Below are 16,514 nucleotides of genomic sequence, written 5' to 3'. Positions count from 1 at the left end.
GGATATTGTTTTAATTAAACAAACCTTAAAACACTGATGACAACAATGAATTTTTTGGATAATACTGACAAGCACTGAAATTACAGTAGACATTGCCCCTGGGGACAGCTTCCCACAAAGCAGCTAGAACTGTTTTGATACCATTTGTATTTAGGAGCCAAGCACAGGCAGGCACCGACGGATATGCTGGAGTGAATACAGATTATCTGGACATGGTGCTGGCATATCTTTCTCCAAAAGAGAAATCTAGGTCAAATTCTCATAGAATTTCATTGTTTCTATTTCGACATCATGGTGAGAGATAATTTTACAACTCTGACCCTGTAACAGAACAGAAAGATCTATGGTCAATTAAGAGCACCCATTTGCTCACTTTTGGAAGCCTACAACATTCCGGAACATTACAAAATTATTTTTCCTCTGGGCAAGTTGTGGGCAGTAGCACGGAACACTCCACCCTCACTCCTTTCAACTGTGTCAGGACACTGAACTTCACCTTGGTTAGCACAACGTGGCAGTGCTTGTACCCACAGCATGGTGAAAGAATCTGTGACTGCTCTTACCTAAATGGAGGAGTGGAGTCTGTGAAAACAAGGACATCTTGTTTCATCCTTCTATCTCAACAAGCGGTTTACAGAGCCAGGTCAACAGTCACAGAGAGCCAGGTCAACAGTCACAGAGAATCCATGAACATCTCGAGAAATGAGTAAACACAGGAGCTCTTTAGACAGATGCAGCTGCTCAGCTTCTCCCAGTTAGACCCACTTAAGAAGCTGATTGAACTTCAACCCAGGCAAGTGCCCCACCACTGAGCTACATCCTCAGGCTGGTGGTTTTTGAAAGTTTTTTTTTTTTTTTTTTTTTTAAATGTTCTCAGGTCATAATTTTTCTCATTAAATCTACTTAGCTTTTCCCAGGATACTAACATTTCACGTATCCTAATCATCTTCAAATTGCATATTATTTGTTTGTGCAAGTGGGTTTTGACTTATGATTTTAGACACACATATTTAAGTTTATATTACTCTTGAGACAGATAGAGCTGTTCTGGGAAAATTAAAGAAACAACCTCTTTACACTGACTTCCTGGATTAGTGGTTTTAACCGGAGGTGAGAATTTACAGCCCTTCCCCATTCAAGTCTTGGGGATACTACTTTTTAAGAAAAGTGCATAGAAAGATAATATTGTTTTAGCAAAGCACTCCCTGTCATGTGTATTTGTGGGCAGTGGGGATAGAGGCAGATAATACTGTAGACATCCATTTCACATTTAAATATTTAGAATTTCAGTAGCCGCTTGACTGGAAGAAAATTTATTACAAGAAAAATGATTACCGTGCGGTAGATTCAGAGATCTGCCATGTACCTGCTATTTTCCTAGTGTGAGAAATATCAAGCTGACATTACGCTGCCTCTGTGATGATTACTTCTAAATGTCAGAGTGCAAAGAAACGTATTCATGGGACTTCAGTGTCTCGGCACAGTGTCAGTTTAAAAGACATTCACAGCGACTTTTTATTTAAACATGCTAAATGAAGTATGAAAAGCAGGTTAAGGAATCAACGGAGAAAGGAAAGCAAAGAGGAAACCCACTGACCAGAAAATTTTAAGTATGATAATAGATGGCTGTACTTTTACATCAATTTCCATGGACCCCTTGCTGACAGCAGACACCAGTGAACTCCTCCTAATACTGCTGACAGCTGGAATCGCACTGTTCATGGTTTTTTATTCATATCACACATTGAATTTGAAAAATTAAAAGCAGGATGAGGGCTATTCGGTTATTGTGTGAACCATCTTAACAAATATGAAAAATAACCAAATTAATATTTTCCCATTGCTTTTAGTAGTAATATTGGACTTCAAACTAAAATTGAATAACAGAGTGATATTGTAAATTAAAAACGTAATCTGTTCCCCAGGTCTCTCTGGCAGTTAATTATGAACCCACTGAACTTGGCTTGAACTGCTATTTTGGAAATAACTCAAAGGGATTGTATTTTTCTTTCTTTTAATACAAATTGGCCACATTATAGATAATTATGTGTTTAAATAAACCTTTATCTTTCTAATTATGTGCACAACATGGTTCCTAATTGCCTGGGGTCATTGAAATCTCAGGGCATCCTTAGGGAAAGCTTTTCTTGTCTATCTTGTCAGATTTCCTTTCTCTTCTCGGAAGCCAATTTCTCTTCCTTTTTCAGATTCCCCTTTCAGCAAAAGAAATGATGATGGTGATAGTAACGCGAGTCAGGAAAACTATTCACTTTTTTTTCTTTTTTGTAGAAGTCAGTTAAAAGAACCACTGTGGACTTACCTAAATTCTTTGATGTACACACAGAATGTAATATCTGATATAAACCAAAGGTGTGGAACCTACCTGACCAAGCAAACAGCTTCTGGGAGCTGTAGAGTTTACATTTTTTATTTGGAAAAAAAAAAGACACGACAAACAAACAAACAAAATAGGTCAAACACAGCTAGACAGAACTACTCACCACATGTAACGATTTTGTTCATTAAAATCAAAGTTGAAACAGGATGCATTACTGATTTGGTTATCCTGTGGTTACTGAGCATGCTTTTAAGTCTAGGTCAAGACTTAAAAGATGGTGGTTTCACCATTAAATTCAGGAATCACAATGGTAATAGACATATTATGTTGTATGCATCAAATAGCTAAACCAAAGCGAACTGAACTGAACCAAGCCAAACCGCACCAAACCATTGAAAAGGTAGCCTGTGGCTTTGGACCACACCCCAATAGCTAGAGTCTCACTCCTCACTCTCCCTCATCTGCATCTTTGACAGGAAAGTTCTGAGATCATCCAGACCTTGTCCGTAATCCAGGGCTAGTGACCAGGTCAGTATCCTGGAGGTCATTACCAATGTCTTTCCTGGAATTCCCTGACCGCGGGGGATCACTAAGAGCAACACAAGGATGGGGAATTTGTGTTTTGCTCTCCGTGGGATCCCGGACACTTGTTTGCTTAAATTTCTTTTACTCTCCCCTCCCATTCCCTCCCAGCCAAGTATAGATAAAGCATGGTGGGTTCACAGCCTGCGCGTTCTTGTAGGGCACGTGTGGCTTTACAGGTCTCAGCTCTGGAAAGCAGCAAAGGAAAGAAGCTGGAGTGAAGTTGCTTAGGAGTTACAGAAGGGTCTGGGCGGAGCTTCCAGGCATTTGCCCCGCCCACAGACACGCCCCTCCCACGCCATCCGCACCTTGCCCGGCGGCGAGGCCGGGGCGCCCCCGTGTGGCCGTGGGCCGCTCTGCTCCCAGGGGCGGCGGAAGCGGCTTGGGCTTCTGGGCGCGCGGATATGGCGGAGGCTGTGCGGGAGGAGCTCTCGGCGTTGGCCGCGATTTTCTGCGGGCCCCGCGAGTGGGAGATGTTGAGCTGTTCAGGTGAATACCCCGCCTCCCACCCCGCGGCCACAGCGGGGAGCCGGGGGGGGGGCGGCCCGGGAGTCACGTAGCCGCGGGCGGGGGTGGGAGGCGGGTGGAGGGGCGCGGCCTGCGCTCGCAGTGCCCTCCCCTGGGCTCTCCGCGGCCACTCCTCGTGGAAATCCAGCTCCCCCAAACAGCCAGTGACCCCCCATCAGTAGTCGTGCATCCTTGACGAGACTGCGCAGTGTTTTGTTGTCTAGGGCGCCGAGAACGGTTTTTATTTTTATTTTCAACGTTTTCCAGGCTGCTGAACAGTGGTAGCCAATTCCAGACTTGTGCCGGAGTCGTAGCCATACAGCCCGCGTTCGTGGACGCCTTCTCCTACCATGGGCCTCTCCTCTGGGAGGTTTTAATCTGCATCACTGTTGTTGTTGTTATTATTATTATTATTATTATTATTGCTGAAACTTGCTCCATTCTTGTCTTGGCTTACCTTAAGGAACTGGTCCTCTCCTGTCACACACATTTTAAAGTTTTATGTGTGTGTTTATGAGTGTTTTGCCTGCCTGTATGTATGTGTACTGAGCTGTGCCATGTGAGTGCTGGGAACTGAACCCAGGGGCCTCCGAAAGGGGGCCAACGCTCTTAACCACCGAGACATCTCCAGTGCCCCCAAATGTCCCCTTTTTTGGGAAAGTGTGCAGAAGAAAATAACCCTGATTTTTTTTTTTTTTTCTCAGCTGCCAAATACATTATGCACATTTTGGTTCATTAGGAGCTATCCTTAACGTTACAATGTAACTACTATTGAAACTGCCTATCTGACCATAAATCGGTTTACGTCTAAGAAGACAGTATGAATTGTGCTAGACCTAAGGAAGCTATCAACATCTGTGACTGAGGGGGCTTTGGGTTCCCATAATTGCTTCTGCCTGAGGTGGATATTTAAAGGGGTCACCCATGTCTCTTGAGTTCTTGTATCTTGATTCACTTGCAAATATCCGGGAGAAGCAAACCTGTGATGTCCTGTGACATTAAAAAAAAAAAAAAATGGTGTTTTACATTATGAATTCATGGTTGGCCACTGAATACTCTTGATAGGTCAGAGAAAATCCCCAAAAGAAGCACTGAGAGAAAGAGGATGGTTTCTTAATGTTGAGAACACTGTGGCCCTTTATCTGCTGCTAAATTGAGCCTGACTTTCAAGCCATGCCTCCTAATTAATTTAATTCAGTGTTCTGGCATCAATAAGTAATTGAATTATAAAGGAATTCAGTGTAACCATTTCGGACATTTTGTTACTAGAACGTTCTTTGGAGAGTAGAACGATTCAGCAGTTGAAATAGGGGGGTTTGATCCCTGGTGGGAACTGTGAGAAGTTAAGGCTTTCTCAGAGCAGACCAAGTGTGGCTACCACTTACACTGTCAGTGGCACTTCGGGTTTGAGGGTGTACCCCATTATTTCTGTACCCCATTATTTCTTTCCTGGCCTCCATCAAATAATTTTCTCTTGTCTTCAGTGGAGTTAGAAGACTTTTGCCGAGGGCCTACATTTCTCTGTAAGACAGTCCAGGAAAACCCAGGCAGACACTAAGGGCCAGCTCTAAAGGCCCTGAGTTGAAACGGCTTGAACAAATGGGTCCGGTTTAGTGGAGATTAATTGATGCTAAGAACCTGAGGGAATCTGTTTACATTCTGGCCACTCAGATGTTAGAGTAAGTTCGAAGGAAGAGGCACTGTGTGTAACGATCTCTTCGGGATACAAAGAATATAAACATCATATTTCTAGCTGTGGGCAAGGAGTGGGGGTAGACCAAATAGTCTGTTCCCCTCCATCCCATGTGTCCGTTCAGGTGGCAGGTTTGATTGGTCACCTGACACCTCCTGATCTTTATGAGGGTCTTGAAGAGAGGTTTTCTTAGCTTTAGTTTGCACTGAAGATCACTGATGATTGGATTGGTTAGAAAACCACCAAGCTTCACAGGGTTGGACTTGGCACTGTGTCCCATTCCACTGAGCAAGGGGGCTGGTGGAGGAAAAGTTCTTAGCAAAAACTCCATATGTTGAGAAAAAAGAGTTTGAGCATTTAGAACAAAAGTATAGGTGGGTCTTATATAATGAATTAATTATTCTGTATATATTTATTAATACAGGACATTAATACAGAAAAGTTTTAGAACAGTATTTTTTTTTTTTTTTTTTTTTTACCAGCTAGTTCCCCAATGATTAACACAGAGAGACTATGATTTGTGATTAAGCTGGAGGCACTATGCTGGGCAGATTCTGAGCTATTCTAATCCTTAAAACCCACATGAAAGCCAATCATTTGCCAATCTCATGACTCTCAGGCAGCTTTTGCTTCATCAGTCTATCTTCATGGCTTCCTTCTTCTCTCCTGCTATACCTTCTCCTCCCCCTCTTCTTGCCTGGGAACCTAAACTCCGACTACCTCTCTTCTGCCCAGTCACAGGTTTCAGCGTCTTTATTAACCAATCAGGGATAATTGGGGAAGATTCCTTACATCACATGGGTACAGGAGATGGTTCAGCATTCATAAACCAGATCGCAGGGCACTGAAATCAGCATCCAAAGGCCCAGTGCATAAGATCCTCCTCCAACAGGATCTAGTGCATATTCAGAACAGTCCAGAGGTGGGGTGGGGCCCATGTTTCACTTCACTGTGTGTGTGTGTGTGTGTGTGTGTGTGTGTGTGTGTGGTCTCTGCTGAGGCAGGTGAAGCTAGTGTTGTCCATTTTCCGGGTGAGGTCATGGAGAGCATACTCCTTCATTCAGTGGTTATTATTAATGGAGTTGCAGTTCGAGAATCATCTCACAGATTTAAAAGTTGCAACACGAGAGGAATCGCATTATAGCACAACAAGAGTACAACAGTGTAACACAATAGGCTTGCAATAGCTTCCCAGTGGGTTTTTGTGTTTTGTTAACCCTGATGTTCCGGTTTTGGACTCCGCTGTGTTGCAAAATCATTACATTGGCACAGTTGTTGTGTGCTGGTTGTCTGGCTGAACTCAGCTCTCTAAAATCAGCGCAGTCTTGAACTTTATTTTGAAAGGGTGGAATTGCTGTCTTTAACTTCCATTCCTTTTGGTTGTTTTGTTTTCTTCTATGAGGACATTTAAATCATGTGAAAAGCCAGGTGAAGCATGAAATAAGCATTTATGTATGCATATTTGTGGTGAGTGGCCTGGGAGTAGAAGTAAAGAAAGTCCCGGTCTCATGAAGTACAGAGTGTCTGGGAGGCTTTTGAGTGCTTTTCTGTGCAAAGGCTTTGAGGATATGTAAGAACTGGGAAAAGTAAAGCATGCACAGAGAATGTGAGTTGAGTCTAGTAAGTGAATGGTTTCTCCATGCATGCTAAATAAATCCTGAAGAACCCGTTCTCATATATTTTGGTTACTTTTGCCCATGTCACTGTGGTGAAACTGTGTCATGTGTTGTAGGTGAAGTAAGAGAAACTTTGAAAATAGAGTTAGAGTGGAATCTGGGTTCTAATTCAGTGTTTGTTTGTTTTTTAGTTTGAACTTCTGTTGTCTGCCATATTAGGAACATGATTTCTTTCGTGTATCTTTAGGAAAGGTTAAGGTTTGATTATCTTAATACAGAGTCTACTGCTGTAGCCGACTGTGGCCACCAACTGTCAATCCTCCAGCCGCAGCTTCCTAAGTTCTCTGGGTACCTGGGCTAAGAAGAGTAAGAGTTGAATCTCTTTGAGTTTGAGATGTAGTTATAACATCAATATTGTTGCAAGGCAGACTGACTTGTGTAAATAGTGAGCTAGAAGGCGAACCCTGCGTCTTTCTGTGGAAGGCTTAGACTAGGTGAAAACAGTCTTGCGTCTTCTGGGAATTTTACCGTGGCAGGGCAGGCATGAGTTCTTTAGGGTACAGGCTTATTGAGAGGGATGTTTGTGAGTTAATAGCTGTCTTGTGTGGGCCAGGGACAAAGATTAACTTCAGATGTACAGTTATTTCTTTGTTACCCATTGTCATGCTAAGCTGTTAATAACTTTAAATAACCTCAAAGCACATAATAACTTTAGAGTAGAACAATTTTCTTTTTTGTTAGGAAACAAAAAATAAAACAAAAAACAGTTAAACTTTGAATGAATGAGACACACAAAGATTTGGGAGAAAAAGGAGCCAGTTTTTGCTGTAGATACTAAGGCAGATCAAAAATGCAAGGGTAAGATAGACACTTTTAAAGAGTTCTTGGGGGAAGAAAATGAGTTTTTAAAAAGACTCTGTGATTTGTTTTTTCATTCTCCCACCACACTTGACATTAGAACATTAGAACAGGGTCTTTTTAGGTCTTCTTGTTTTCTTACGCAGATAGAGCCATTTTGTGCAGCCTTAGCTTGCAGCTCTGGTGTGTGTGTGTGTGTGTGTGTGTGTGTGTGTGTGTGTGTGTGTGACATTGGCCAGGGAGATCAACTAGGAATACTATGACTCCTCCAACGTCAAGAATTAAAGCCATTTTTCTTCTGAATATACAAGTAGTAGTCTCCTTCCTAGTTTCTTAAAACGAGAGCTAGGGTGCCCCACTCCCATTGCTAGTCTGTTTGTTGACTGGGACCACAAAATAGTACAAGGAAGAGCTGGGTTTGATAGCCACACCTTAAATCCCAGCACTCAGGAGGCAGAGGAAGGCAGATCTATGAGTTTGAAGCCAGCATGGACTATAGAGTGAGTTCCAGGACAGCCAAGGCTATACAGAGAAACCCTATCTTGAAAAACTAAAAAGATGAAGAAGAGGAGGAAGAGAGGAAAAGACGAAAAAGAAGCAAAGAGGAAGAAGGAGGAGGAGGAGGAAAGGAAGAAAAGATGGAAGGAAGAAAGAAGAAAGAAGAAAGAAAGAAAGAAAGAAAGAAAGAAAGAAAGAAAGAAAGAAACTTGCAAAGATTTGCCTGCCCTCTTACAGCTTCCCTGGACTGCGTTCCCTGGCCAGTTCCTGTGTTGCACTGGGCTAGGACATGCTGGGTTTATGTAGCACAGCCAGGTTACCGCAGTAGCTACTTGTGGCCTCTGCAGCCAACCCTCACATATGGGTGGCTTGAAACCCACGTCTTCAGTGTACTGAAGTTCTAAGGGTTAGAAGTCCAAAGTCAGTTTTCAGCAGATGAAGTAGATTGTTGGAAATGATGCTCTTTGTGCCCCACAAGCCCCTGGGGCATTCACCGGCTTGCCTTTCTCAGCTCCTTTGCTGTGTACCTGCGCCCCATACCCGAGGGCCCCCTTCCTCTATCATCAGGTCCCAAAGCAGAGCTTCCTGCCTCAGTGGATATGTTTCCTTCTCTGTTAAAATATACATACACCTCCACCTACCCCCTCCCCACTTCAGGACAATTCAGAGTGATTTCCCCATGTCAACATCCTTCCTCAGGTCTGCAGGCCCTTTGGCATGCAGGCGAGTATACTCACAAGTCAGGGGAACAGGGTGCATGCGTTCATAGGTCTGTTACTTATACCACAGGTCCCAAGAACTTCAGCACTCATGGGATCCATGCTTCTAAGCCAGTGGCATAAACTTAAAGCCTCTGTAACTATGGAACATGTTTCTTATCAATCCCTTCTCCATTTGGGGAGGGTATTATTTTTTAAAGACAAAATTGGGATACTTTAGAGGTGGAGAAAAGTTAAGTATCATAATTTTACATCGGAAAATACCATAATGAGTTCAAAGTACAATGGACAGCATAAAGTCAGCGTTAGAGGGGTGCTGTGGTGGGAGAAACCCAATGATTTTCAAAGATTTACAAGACTCAGAAAATCTGTTAAGCTCAGAGCTTCATTTCGTTATATACTAGTAACTCAGTTGAGAGAAGGGTACAGGAGAATCAATGAGCAAGCTCCCGGATGTGGTCCTCTGGTAGACGTGGACAAGCATGCCAGATTCTCAAAGCAGTGTTGTGTGACTGTGAGAACTGGTGCCTACTGGGAAAGTGCACTTTTTTCCCGCACAGTAGTGGTTAGGAGGTGATTAGCAAATTAGCTTTGTTTTGAGGATGAAGCTTTGGACAGTGATGCTAGGTGTCCCAGGACAATAAAACATGAGCTGTAGCAGGGCTCAAGTCGGCAGGCACACCTGCATAGCAAGAAGACCCATTGCAGTCCTATGGTCGAGTGGACATCATCCAGTTGGTCCAGACCATGGGGTTCAAACCCTGAGGTGTACAAAGCACACTCCTACCAGACAGAATATTGTAAGGAGTCAGACTCATCTCTTATAGGTAGCCCTGGTCTGGTCCTGGCCTACTAAGCTCTCCCCATTCTTCCTTGTAGCATTTTAGAGGTCATGGGTCATGTTTGAGAATAGTGCTCCAGGAGGAAATGTCACTAGGTCACTAGAGGTCACAGTTTAAGCAGTTATGGGGAGGCTGATTTATGAGAAAATGGAAAGAGGTGGCCAGAGTTACGTGTTAGGGAGATTTGACAGTGAAGGGGTAGAGAGAGATGGGTCTGAAGCTTGTTGAGGAATTAAGAGCATTGGGTTTTTGCAGTGTTTTGGATTGTTTTTTAAACAAACATTTTCTAAATAAGAGAAAGAAGCAGGGAGGGCGAGAAAAAGCATAAGAAGTTAAAATGTTTAGAATAAAACGCTAAGGATGGTAGGATTTGCTGTGGGAAGAAGATGCTTTGTTATCAGAGAGAAGAATAAAAAGGAGAGAGCAATAAGGTATATATGTATATATGATGTATGTATGTATGTATGTATGTATGTATGTATGTATGTATGTATGTATGTATGTATGTATGTATATGAGGCCAAGTGCTGCAGCCATTGCAGCTTCTGGGCCAATAGCATCTTCCCTACCTTCAGCAGTAGGGAGGCATCGCCCTCAAGTGGCAACAGACAGTACTGCTCCCTGCTCACCCAGCATGTTTGCATATATATATAGTCTCCTAGTTCCACATCTCATGATGTATTGTGAGCAAACAGCTCTCATAAAAACAGGAGAGAACAAATTTTTTTTTTCCTTGTCTCATAGTGAGAGTACAGTTTATCATGGTGGGCAAAGAGTGGCTACAGGAAGAGCTCTTAGCTGTGGCAGCAGGAGAATGAGGCAGTTTTCTCATACCTAGGTTGATTAGGAAGCAGAAATTATGCAGGAAGTGCGGCCAGACTGTAAACTGCGCTCGGCCTCGTCCATTACAGTTTGAATGTAAACCGCATGCCACAGGCTCATCTGTTTGCATGCTTGCTCTCCGGTAGGTGGCACTGTTTTGGAAGGTAGTGGGACTTTAGGAACGTGGGGACTGCAGGGGTGGAGGTGGAGAAAGTGGGTCTCTATGGAGTGGGCCTCCAAGTTTATGGACCTGGGTGTGGTGGCTCACGCCTTTAATTCTAGCACTTGGAAGGCTGTCTGGTTCATATAGCGAGCGAGGCCAAGGCCAGCTGGTACTACATAGAGTCTGTTTGTCTGTCTGTCTGTCTCTCTCTCACACACAAACTCTCTGAAACAAAAAAAGAAGAAACCTTTGTTCACATATCTCTAATAGAAGCCCTTGCAGGTGTAGGTCTGGGAAGACGGAGCCTGCTCTTTACATCATGTTTTGAAACACTGGATTGAGCCATTGTGACAGATCTGCTTCTTCCCCATTGTTTTCCAAACAGCACAGTGTGTGGGGGTTGACACGTGCCCAGGGATGCTTGTTGGATAAATGAAGATCTTTAAAAATTCTGCCCCCTCTTGAGAGAGCATGCAGGCTTGCTGGAGGATTGTGTTGTCTGCAGCTCCATAAAAGCCCCTGTTAGAGCAAAATATATGAACTGAATGGATATTATGGGAGCCCATTTTGACAGTAAACTACGCAATGAAAGGAAGAATAAACTTGGGGCTGGTGAGGTGGTTCAGTGGGTGGAGGTGCCTGCACATGGGTCTGACAATCCCAGAATCCTCTAAGATGATGAGACAGAATGATTTCCTGAGTTGTTCTCTGACACACACACACACACACACACACACACACACACACACACACACACGCACGCACATACAGAGTAATAGTAATAATGATAGTAGAAGAATTAAGGAAGGAGGAACGAAGAGGTTTGGAATGTGTGATAGGTTCTAGAAGCACATATGCCGTTAGATTTAGAAAGGTTTTTTGGTATATATATTACACATGTCAAAGAAAAGACAGTATGATCTTTGGAATGGTTCCTGCCTGTGGTTCTGGATGATGTCTGAAAATAGTTCCTCGCAGCTGATATTGACACCCATTAAAGAACAACTTTGCAACAGATGTGCTTGGCCCTGTATGACTCTGCTTAACAAAGGCTCTTCTATATCATTGGAATCAGATGGCTGAGAAGTGATTTTCGAGCTCTGTTAGATTCTTCGTGGGGGCTGCCTTCAGGTCTGCATTGTCGAGGCAGCCCTCCAGGGGTGGGGTCTGGCGGCTCCCCTGCTGAGGAGAGGCAGAGGACAGGCTGAGGAAGGCCCAGAGCAGCAAGCTCCACAGCCGTGCCTCTGGGCCCCCGCTCCCTTCTCCGCTCTCCGACGTGGGCGCTTCAGGCCCCTGCAGAATGAACTAGCCTGACGTTTCATCAGCTTTTTGGAAAGTGGGGTGAAGTGATGTGGAACGCGTCAGAGTGGTGAAGCCGAGCACACCTGAAAGAGAGCAGAATCGTTCATGTCATCTCCTAGGTGCGCTCCCCCACCCCCGCCCCTTCTCAGGGAGCCAGCGGGGGCTGAATGGACATCCGTGCAGTCTCAGCTCCTCATGCTGCCTCCGTGCTGACAGGGACGAGTGTGAAGGAGAAGAGCAGGCCCCATCACCTTCAGTATCACGCCCAGCCATCCGTTTCTCCTAGCCCTGCCACCACCTCGCTCTCCACGTGATTCACCATGGGTAACTTCGAGCGGACTTCTCACGTTACTGCCCCACCAACACCTGTAAGAGTGGATCTGTGATTTTCCTAAGTACCAGTGAAATGTGAAGGAAGTGATATAAACCAAAACTACTCTTTTGGGCGCTAAAAAGTGTAAATTGCAAGGACGTTTGCGTGGAGTTGTTCAGATGTCTTTATGACCGGGGGAAATGACCTCTAAATCATGTTTTTTTTTGTTTTGTTTTGTTTTTTTTTCGTTGTTTGTCTCTTCATAAAATAACTCAGAGTTTTCCTATGAGAAATAAATTGAGATTTAAAAGGGAAATTTTGAGCGATTAGTATTCCATTGCGATTGAATTATGTACAGCTAATGATTATCTTTGGATGTCTTCCAGAGACAGATGGGGCTGTACTGAAAATTCACACGACAGCTGAAGGACTTGTGGGTGAGGCCGTGCCCTTAGAGCTGGTGTTCCATTTACCAGCCGGCTACCCTTCGTGTCTACCTGGGGTCTCCGTCAACTCGGAACAGCTGACCAGGGCCCAGTGTCTTACGGTGAAGGAGAAGTTACTCGATGAAGCCGGGAAGCTTCTGTCAGAACCTATGGTCCACGAGCTGGTTCTTTGGGTTCAGCAGAATCTGAGGCTCGTCCTCAGCCGGCCAGAGACTGCAGGCAGCAGTTCGAAGTGTACTTTGCCAGAAAGCACGGCCGTGGATGACGGATTGTGGATAACTCTTTTGCATTTAGATCACATGAGAGCAAGGACTAAATATGTCAAAGCTGTGGAGAAGTGGGCTTCTGAGTTAAGGCTGACAGGAAGACTGATGTTCATGGGCAAAATAATACTGATTTTACTACAAGGAGACAGAAGCAACATCAAGGTGCCAGAAATTTAATGTTGAATATGAATCTACTTTCTGTTAAACGTGTTTCTTTAAGTGTGTTTTCTAAGGACGGGATAGTGGAAGCATGGTGTTTCTGCTTTACTTATTATCATGTTAAGTTCTCCTTTGGTTTTCTTTATTCTCTAATATTTCTCTATTTTATGTGTATGGTATTTTGTCTGTCTGTATGTCTGTGCATCTCATGTGTGCCTAGTTCTCACAGAGGCCAGAAGAAGGTCCCCTGCAGCTGAAGTCGTAGTGGTCTCTGAGCTGCCAAGTGGGAACTGGGAACCGAACAGGTCCTCTGGAAGAGCAGACATATTCTTAACCACTGAGCCATTTCTTTAACCCCTCCCCACACCTCAAGTTCTTTTTTAAACTGAATATCTTGTTCCTAACAATAGCTACAAACTTCCAAAGCTTAAGAGTGTGGTGGTGTAAGTCTTTAATCCCAGCACTTGGGAGGCAGAGACAGGTAGATCTTTGGGAGTTCAAGGCCCGCAGAGGGAGTTCCAGGACAGCCAGACCTGTTACACAGAGAAACCCTGTCTCAAAAAAACTAAAATAAATTAAAAATTATTGCACTTAATGAAAGTGATAGTTTAAAAAATATTCGTTTATTCTTAACATGTTTATTCAAAACGTGTTTTGCCTGCTGAGGCAGCAGGTGCAGTGCCCAACGAAGCCAGAAGAGGGCGTAGGATCCCGTGGAACTGGTGCCACAGGCAGCTACTAGCTGCTCTGTGGGTATTGAGACTCAAACCCAGGTCCTCTGAAAGGACGCCGTGTGCTCTTAACCTCTGAGCTATCTCTCCAGCACCAGCAACAGTTTTTGAAAAAGTCCCAGGCCTGTATTTGTTTCATATTAATGATAAACTGCAGTTGTATAAATGAGCATGGAAAGCTGGTACATACTAATTTTTCCATAGCTCAGCACAGCAAGGAGCGTGTTTGTGAGCAGTCTGCAAAATTCCTAACATATGCAGGTGCAAAAAAGCGCATCCTGATCCTTCAGTGTTGTATCTGTAGTTCCTGAAAGAAAGGCTTGTCCCTTACAGCGGAGAGCCAGCCTCAGAGGAAGCGGGTTGGGTCGGCAGGACTGTCAGCATGTCACCTCCTCCCGACTTCTTCTTTCCACCTGACTTGTCTCAGCAGCTGCTTTCAAAGCCATCATCTTCAGGCTTCCAAGCCCTCATCCTGAAGCCTGCAAGCCTGTTTTATGAGGAGCCAGACAAGGAAACCTGCTCATTATGTTTTAAACCTTTTCAGAGCTAACTCAGTAAGTCTTACACTGTCAGTGGGGGGGGGCAGGCACAGATACAGAGATTTTATTTAAAACAGATTTAGCATGAGCAACCTACAATCTTAAAGCTTTGCAGAACAACAGCCCAGAGTTTTCCCAAGATAGGTCCTTACCACAACCTCCTTTGGCATTTGCTTAACCAAGTCCTTGCTGGGTTTTGGTGTGGAGAAAGTAAGAAGTTAGATGTGATCTAACAGGGGAGCCTAACTGAGCAACCCCCGATTCTGAGGCAGCCTGTGTGCATTATAAACTTTGAACCTTTAGGGTAACACACTAGCTGATGAAAATGGGTACTAGGTTCCCCGATCACGTTTACCTGAGCTCTGATTGTGACCAGCTCGGGCACACTAGGATAAATGCAGCATTTGGCCAACAGAATCATGAATTACTAATGTGTATTTGTTCTTACCACTACAATTCCACTAGTTCAGAGACATGAATATTTTAAAATAACTCTAAGATGTCATTTTACATGAATTTCTCTGATTTTTTTTTTTTTTTTTTTCATGAGATTGTATACTGGGGCCAGGAAGGTACAGTGCATGTGTAGGCAGGCAGTTAGGGGTGTGTTGTGTTTCGTGCTGTGTCCCTCCCAGAAGTGCCTGTGTGTCTCACTTCTCTCAGTAGTCCCAGTATCACCAGGAGGTGGGTCACGTTAGGAGTCCCTGAGTGGAGTCCGCTAACTAAGGCACAGAGAGTGTGAGCAGCCAGCTTAAATAACTAGTTTAAATAACCGGTTTAAACAACAGAGAGTTTAAATAGCCCCCGCTAGTAGCTGTCCCGTCCAGATTTAGAGGTGAGTACTTTTTTTAAAATTGCTCTTTACAGGGCACTCACCGGAGCAGTGTTCTGCACCTACGTAAAGATATCTTGTAGCTGTCTTACTGCCGCATCCTGAGAATGCACCTCAGGCAGGAAAATGCTTGTGGGTTCTGGCTCCGTTCGAACAGGGCTTTGCCATTCAGCACGCGGTCTGCATTTAACATACTGATTATCGTTTAGGAGTACCTGATTCTTCAGAAAACCTCCAAAGTAGATGTGGACTCAAGTGGAAAGAAATGCAAAGAGAAAATGATTAGTGTACTGTCTGAAACAAAAGTACAAACGGAACACAAAAGGTATAATTTAGTACTATTGCAGATGCAAAAGCAACTGAATGGGTAATTATCCTCTGACAAATCTACGCATATTCATGAGCTTCTCTTGCATAATGCAGGTTTCTGGCGTTTGAAGTCAAAGAGTATTCAACATTGGAGGAGTTACAAAAGGAATTTGAAACTGCGGGACTTCGGGAGCTCTTCTCAGAATGTGTACTCGGGCTGGTAAAATGAAGTGAATGACAGGAACCATGGGTAAAACAGCCGCTCCGTTGCTGATTTCCTGATGCCTTTGGGGAGGGGCTCGTTGAAGTAGTCACAAGAGAGCAATCTAAAGTTTCTCTGAAGCAAAATCATTCTCATTTCAGGAAGAAAGCGAGTTCTGTTTTATGGAATATTAAACATGAAAAGACCCCATATATTCTAATGTTTGCCAGAAAAGACTAGGTTCAATAGATGGGATTATCTGAAGGAGAAATAAACAAACCCACAACGGTAAATGAGCTGTTGTTTTTCTATAGACGGTTTGTTTAGAAGTCTGCAATTTTCAGGCTAATTTTCTTGTAATTAAATGATTTCTTAAAGTGATTTGTTTTCATGTTTACTTTCTCGTGTTTACATTTTTGGCATTTAATCACAATTCCTCCCCATTCAGCCTATTATGTGTAATGTTTTACGTTGAATGTTGAGAAAAATCTAACACTAATTTCTTGGTGCAGTTGCATAAATCTTTGGATTAAATACAAAGCTAAGAAGTTTTACAGAACACAAGTTGCTGTTTATGGTTCCAGGATGACATTCTATTGCTAGCTCTAAGACTACATAATATGTTTACATTACAATGTTTAAATTAAAATTCCTATTTGAAAAAAAAAAATTTCTGGTTTTACCAGGGAAGTGTATCCAACAAAGTGAGCCTTGTTTGCTGGCTAGGAAAAAAACTCCTGAAGCTATACAATTTTCATTGTGAAATCTTTCAAAGAA

General features: G+C 43.5%; 1 protein-coding gene across 4 annotated transcripts; it reads left to right on the top strand.

Moving 5' to 3' along the window:
• Positions 1–3,293: 3,293 nt before the first annotated feature.
• Positions 3,294–16,118, top strand: Rwdd3 (RWD domain containing 3). Of its 4 annotated transcripts, none has more exons than XM_055628032.1 (4): positions 3,294–3,409; positions 12,646–13,127; positions 15,436–15,551; positions 15,650–16,118. In XM_055628032.1, exons 1-4 carry the CDS (start codon positions 3,325–3,327, stop codon positions 15,762–15,764), a joined length of 798 nt encoding a protein of 265 aa, XP_055484007.1. In that variant the 5' UTR covers positions 3,294–3,324; the 3' UTR covers positions 15,765–16,118. The 4 variants fall into 4 exon arrangements, with proteins under 4 accessions (XP_055484007.1, XP_055484006.1, XP_055484008.1 ...); XM_055628031.1 differs by having other exon boundaries at positions 12,640–13,127; XM_055628033.1 differs by lacking the exon at positions 15,436–15,551 and having other exon boundaries at positions 12,640–13,127; positions 15,650–15,744.
• Positions 16,119–16,514: the final 396 nt, after the last annotated feature.

Source organism: Psammomys obesus, unplaced genomic scaffold (genome assembly GCF_907164565.1).
Source record: "Psammomys obesus unplaced genomic scaffold, mPsaObe1.curated_primary_1811, whole genome shotgun sequence".
Classification (NCBI taxonomy): domain Eukaryota; kingdom Metazoa; phylum Chordata; class Mammalia; order Rodentia; family Muridae; genus Psammomys; species Psammomys obesus.
This window is presented reverse-complemented; position numbering and strand designations above follow the sequence as displayed.

Bases quoted from the DNA above. Each gene is read 5' to 3' on its own strand.
- Rwdd3 (XM_055628031.1), top strand. From the start codon at position 3,325: ATGGCGGAGGCTGTGCGGGAGGAGCTCTCGGCGTTGGCCGCGATTTTC. The intron at 3,410-12,639 runs GTGAATACCCCG...GATGTCTTCCAG, and splicing joins GGAGATGTTGAGCTGTTCAG to AGACAGATGGGGCTGTACTG. The intron at 15,552-15,649 runs GTATAATTTAGT...TGCATAATGCAG, and splicing joins GTACAAACGGAACACAAAAG to GTTTCTGGCGTTTGAAGTCA.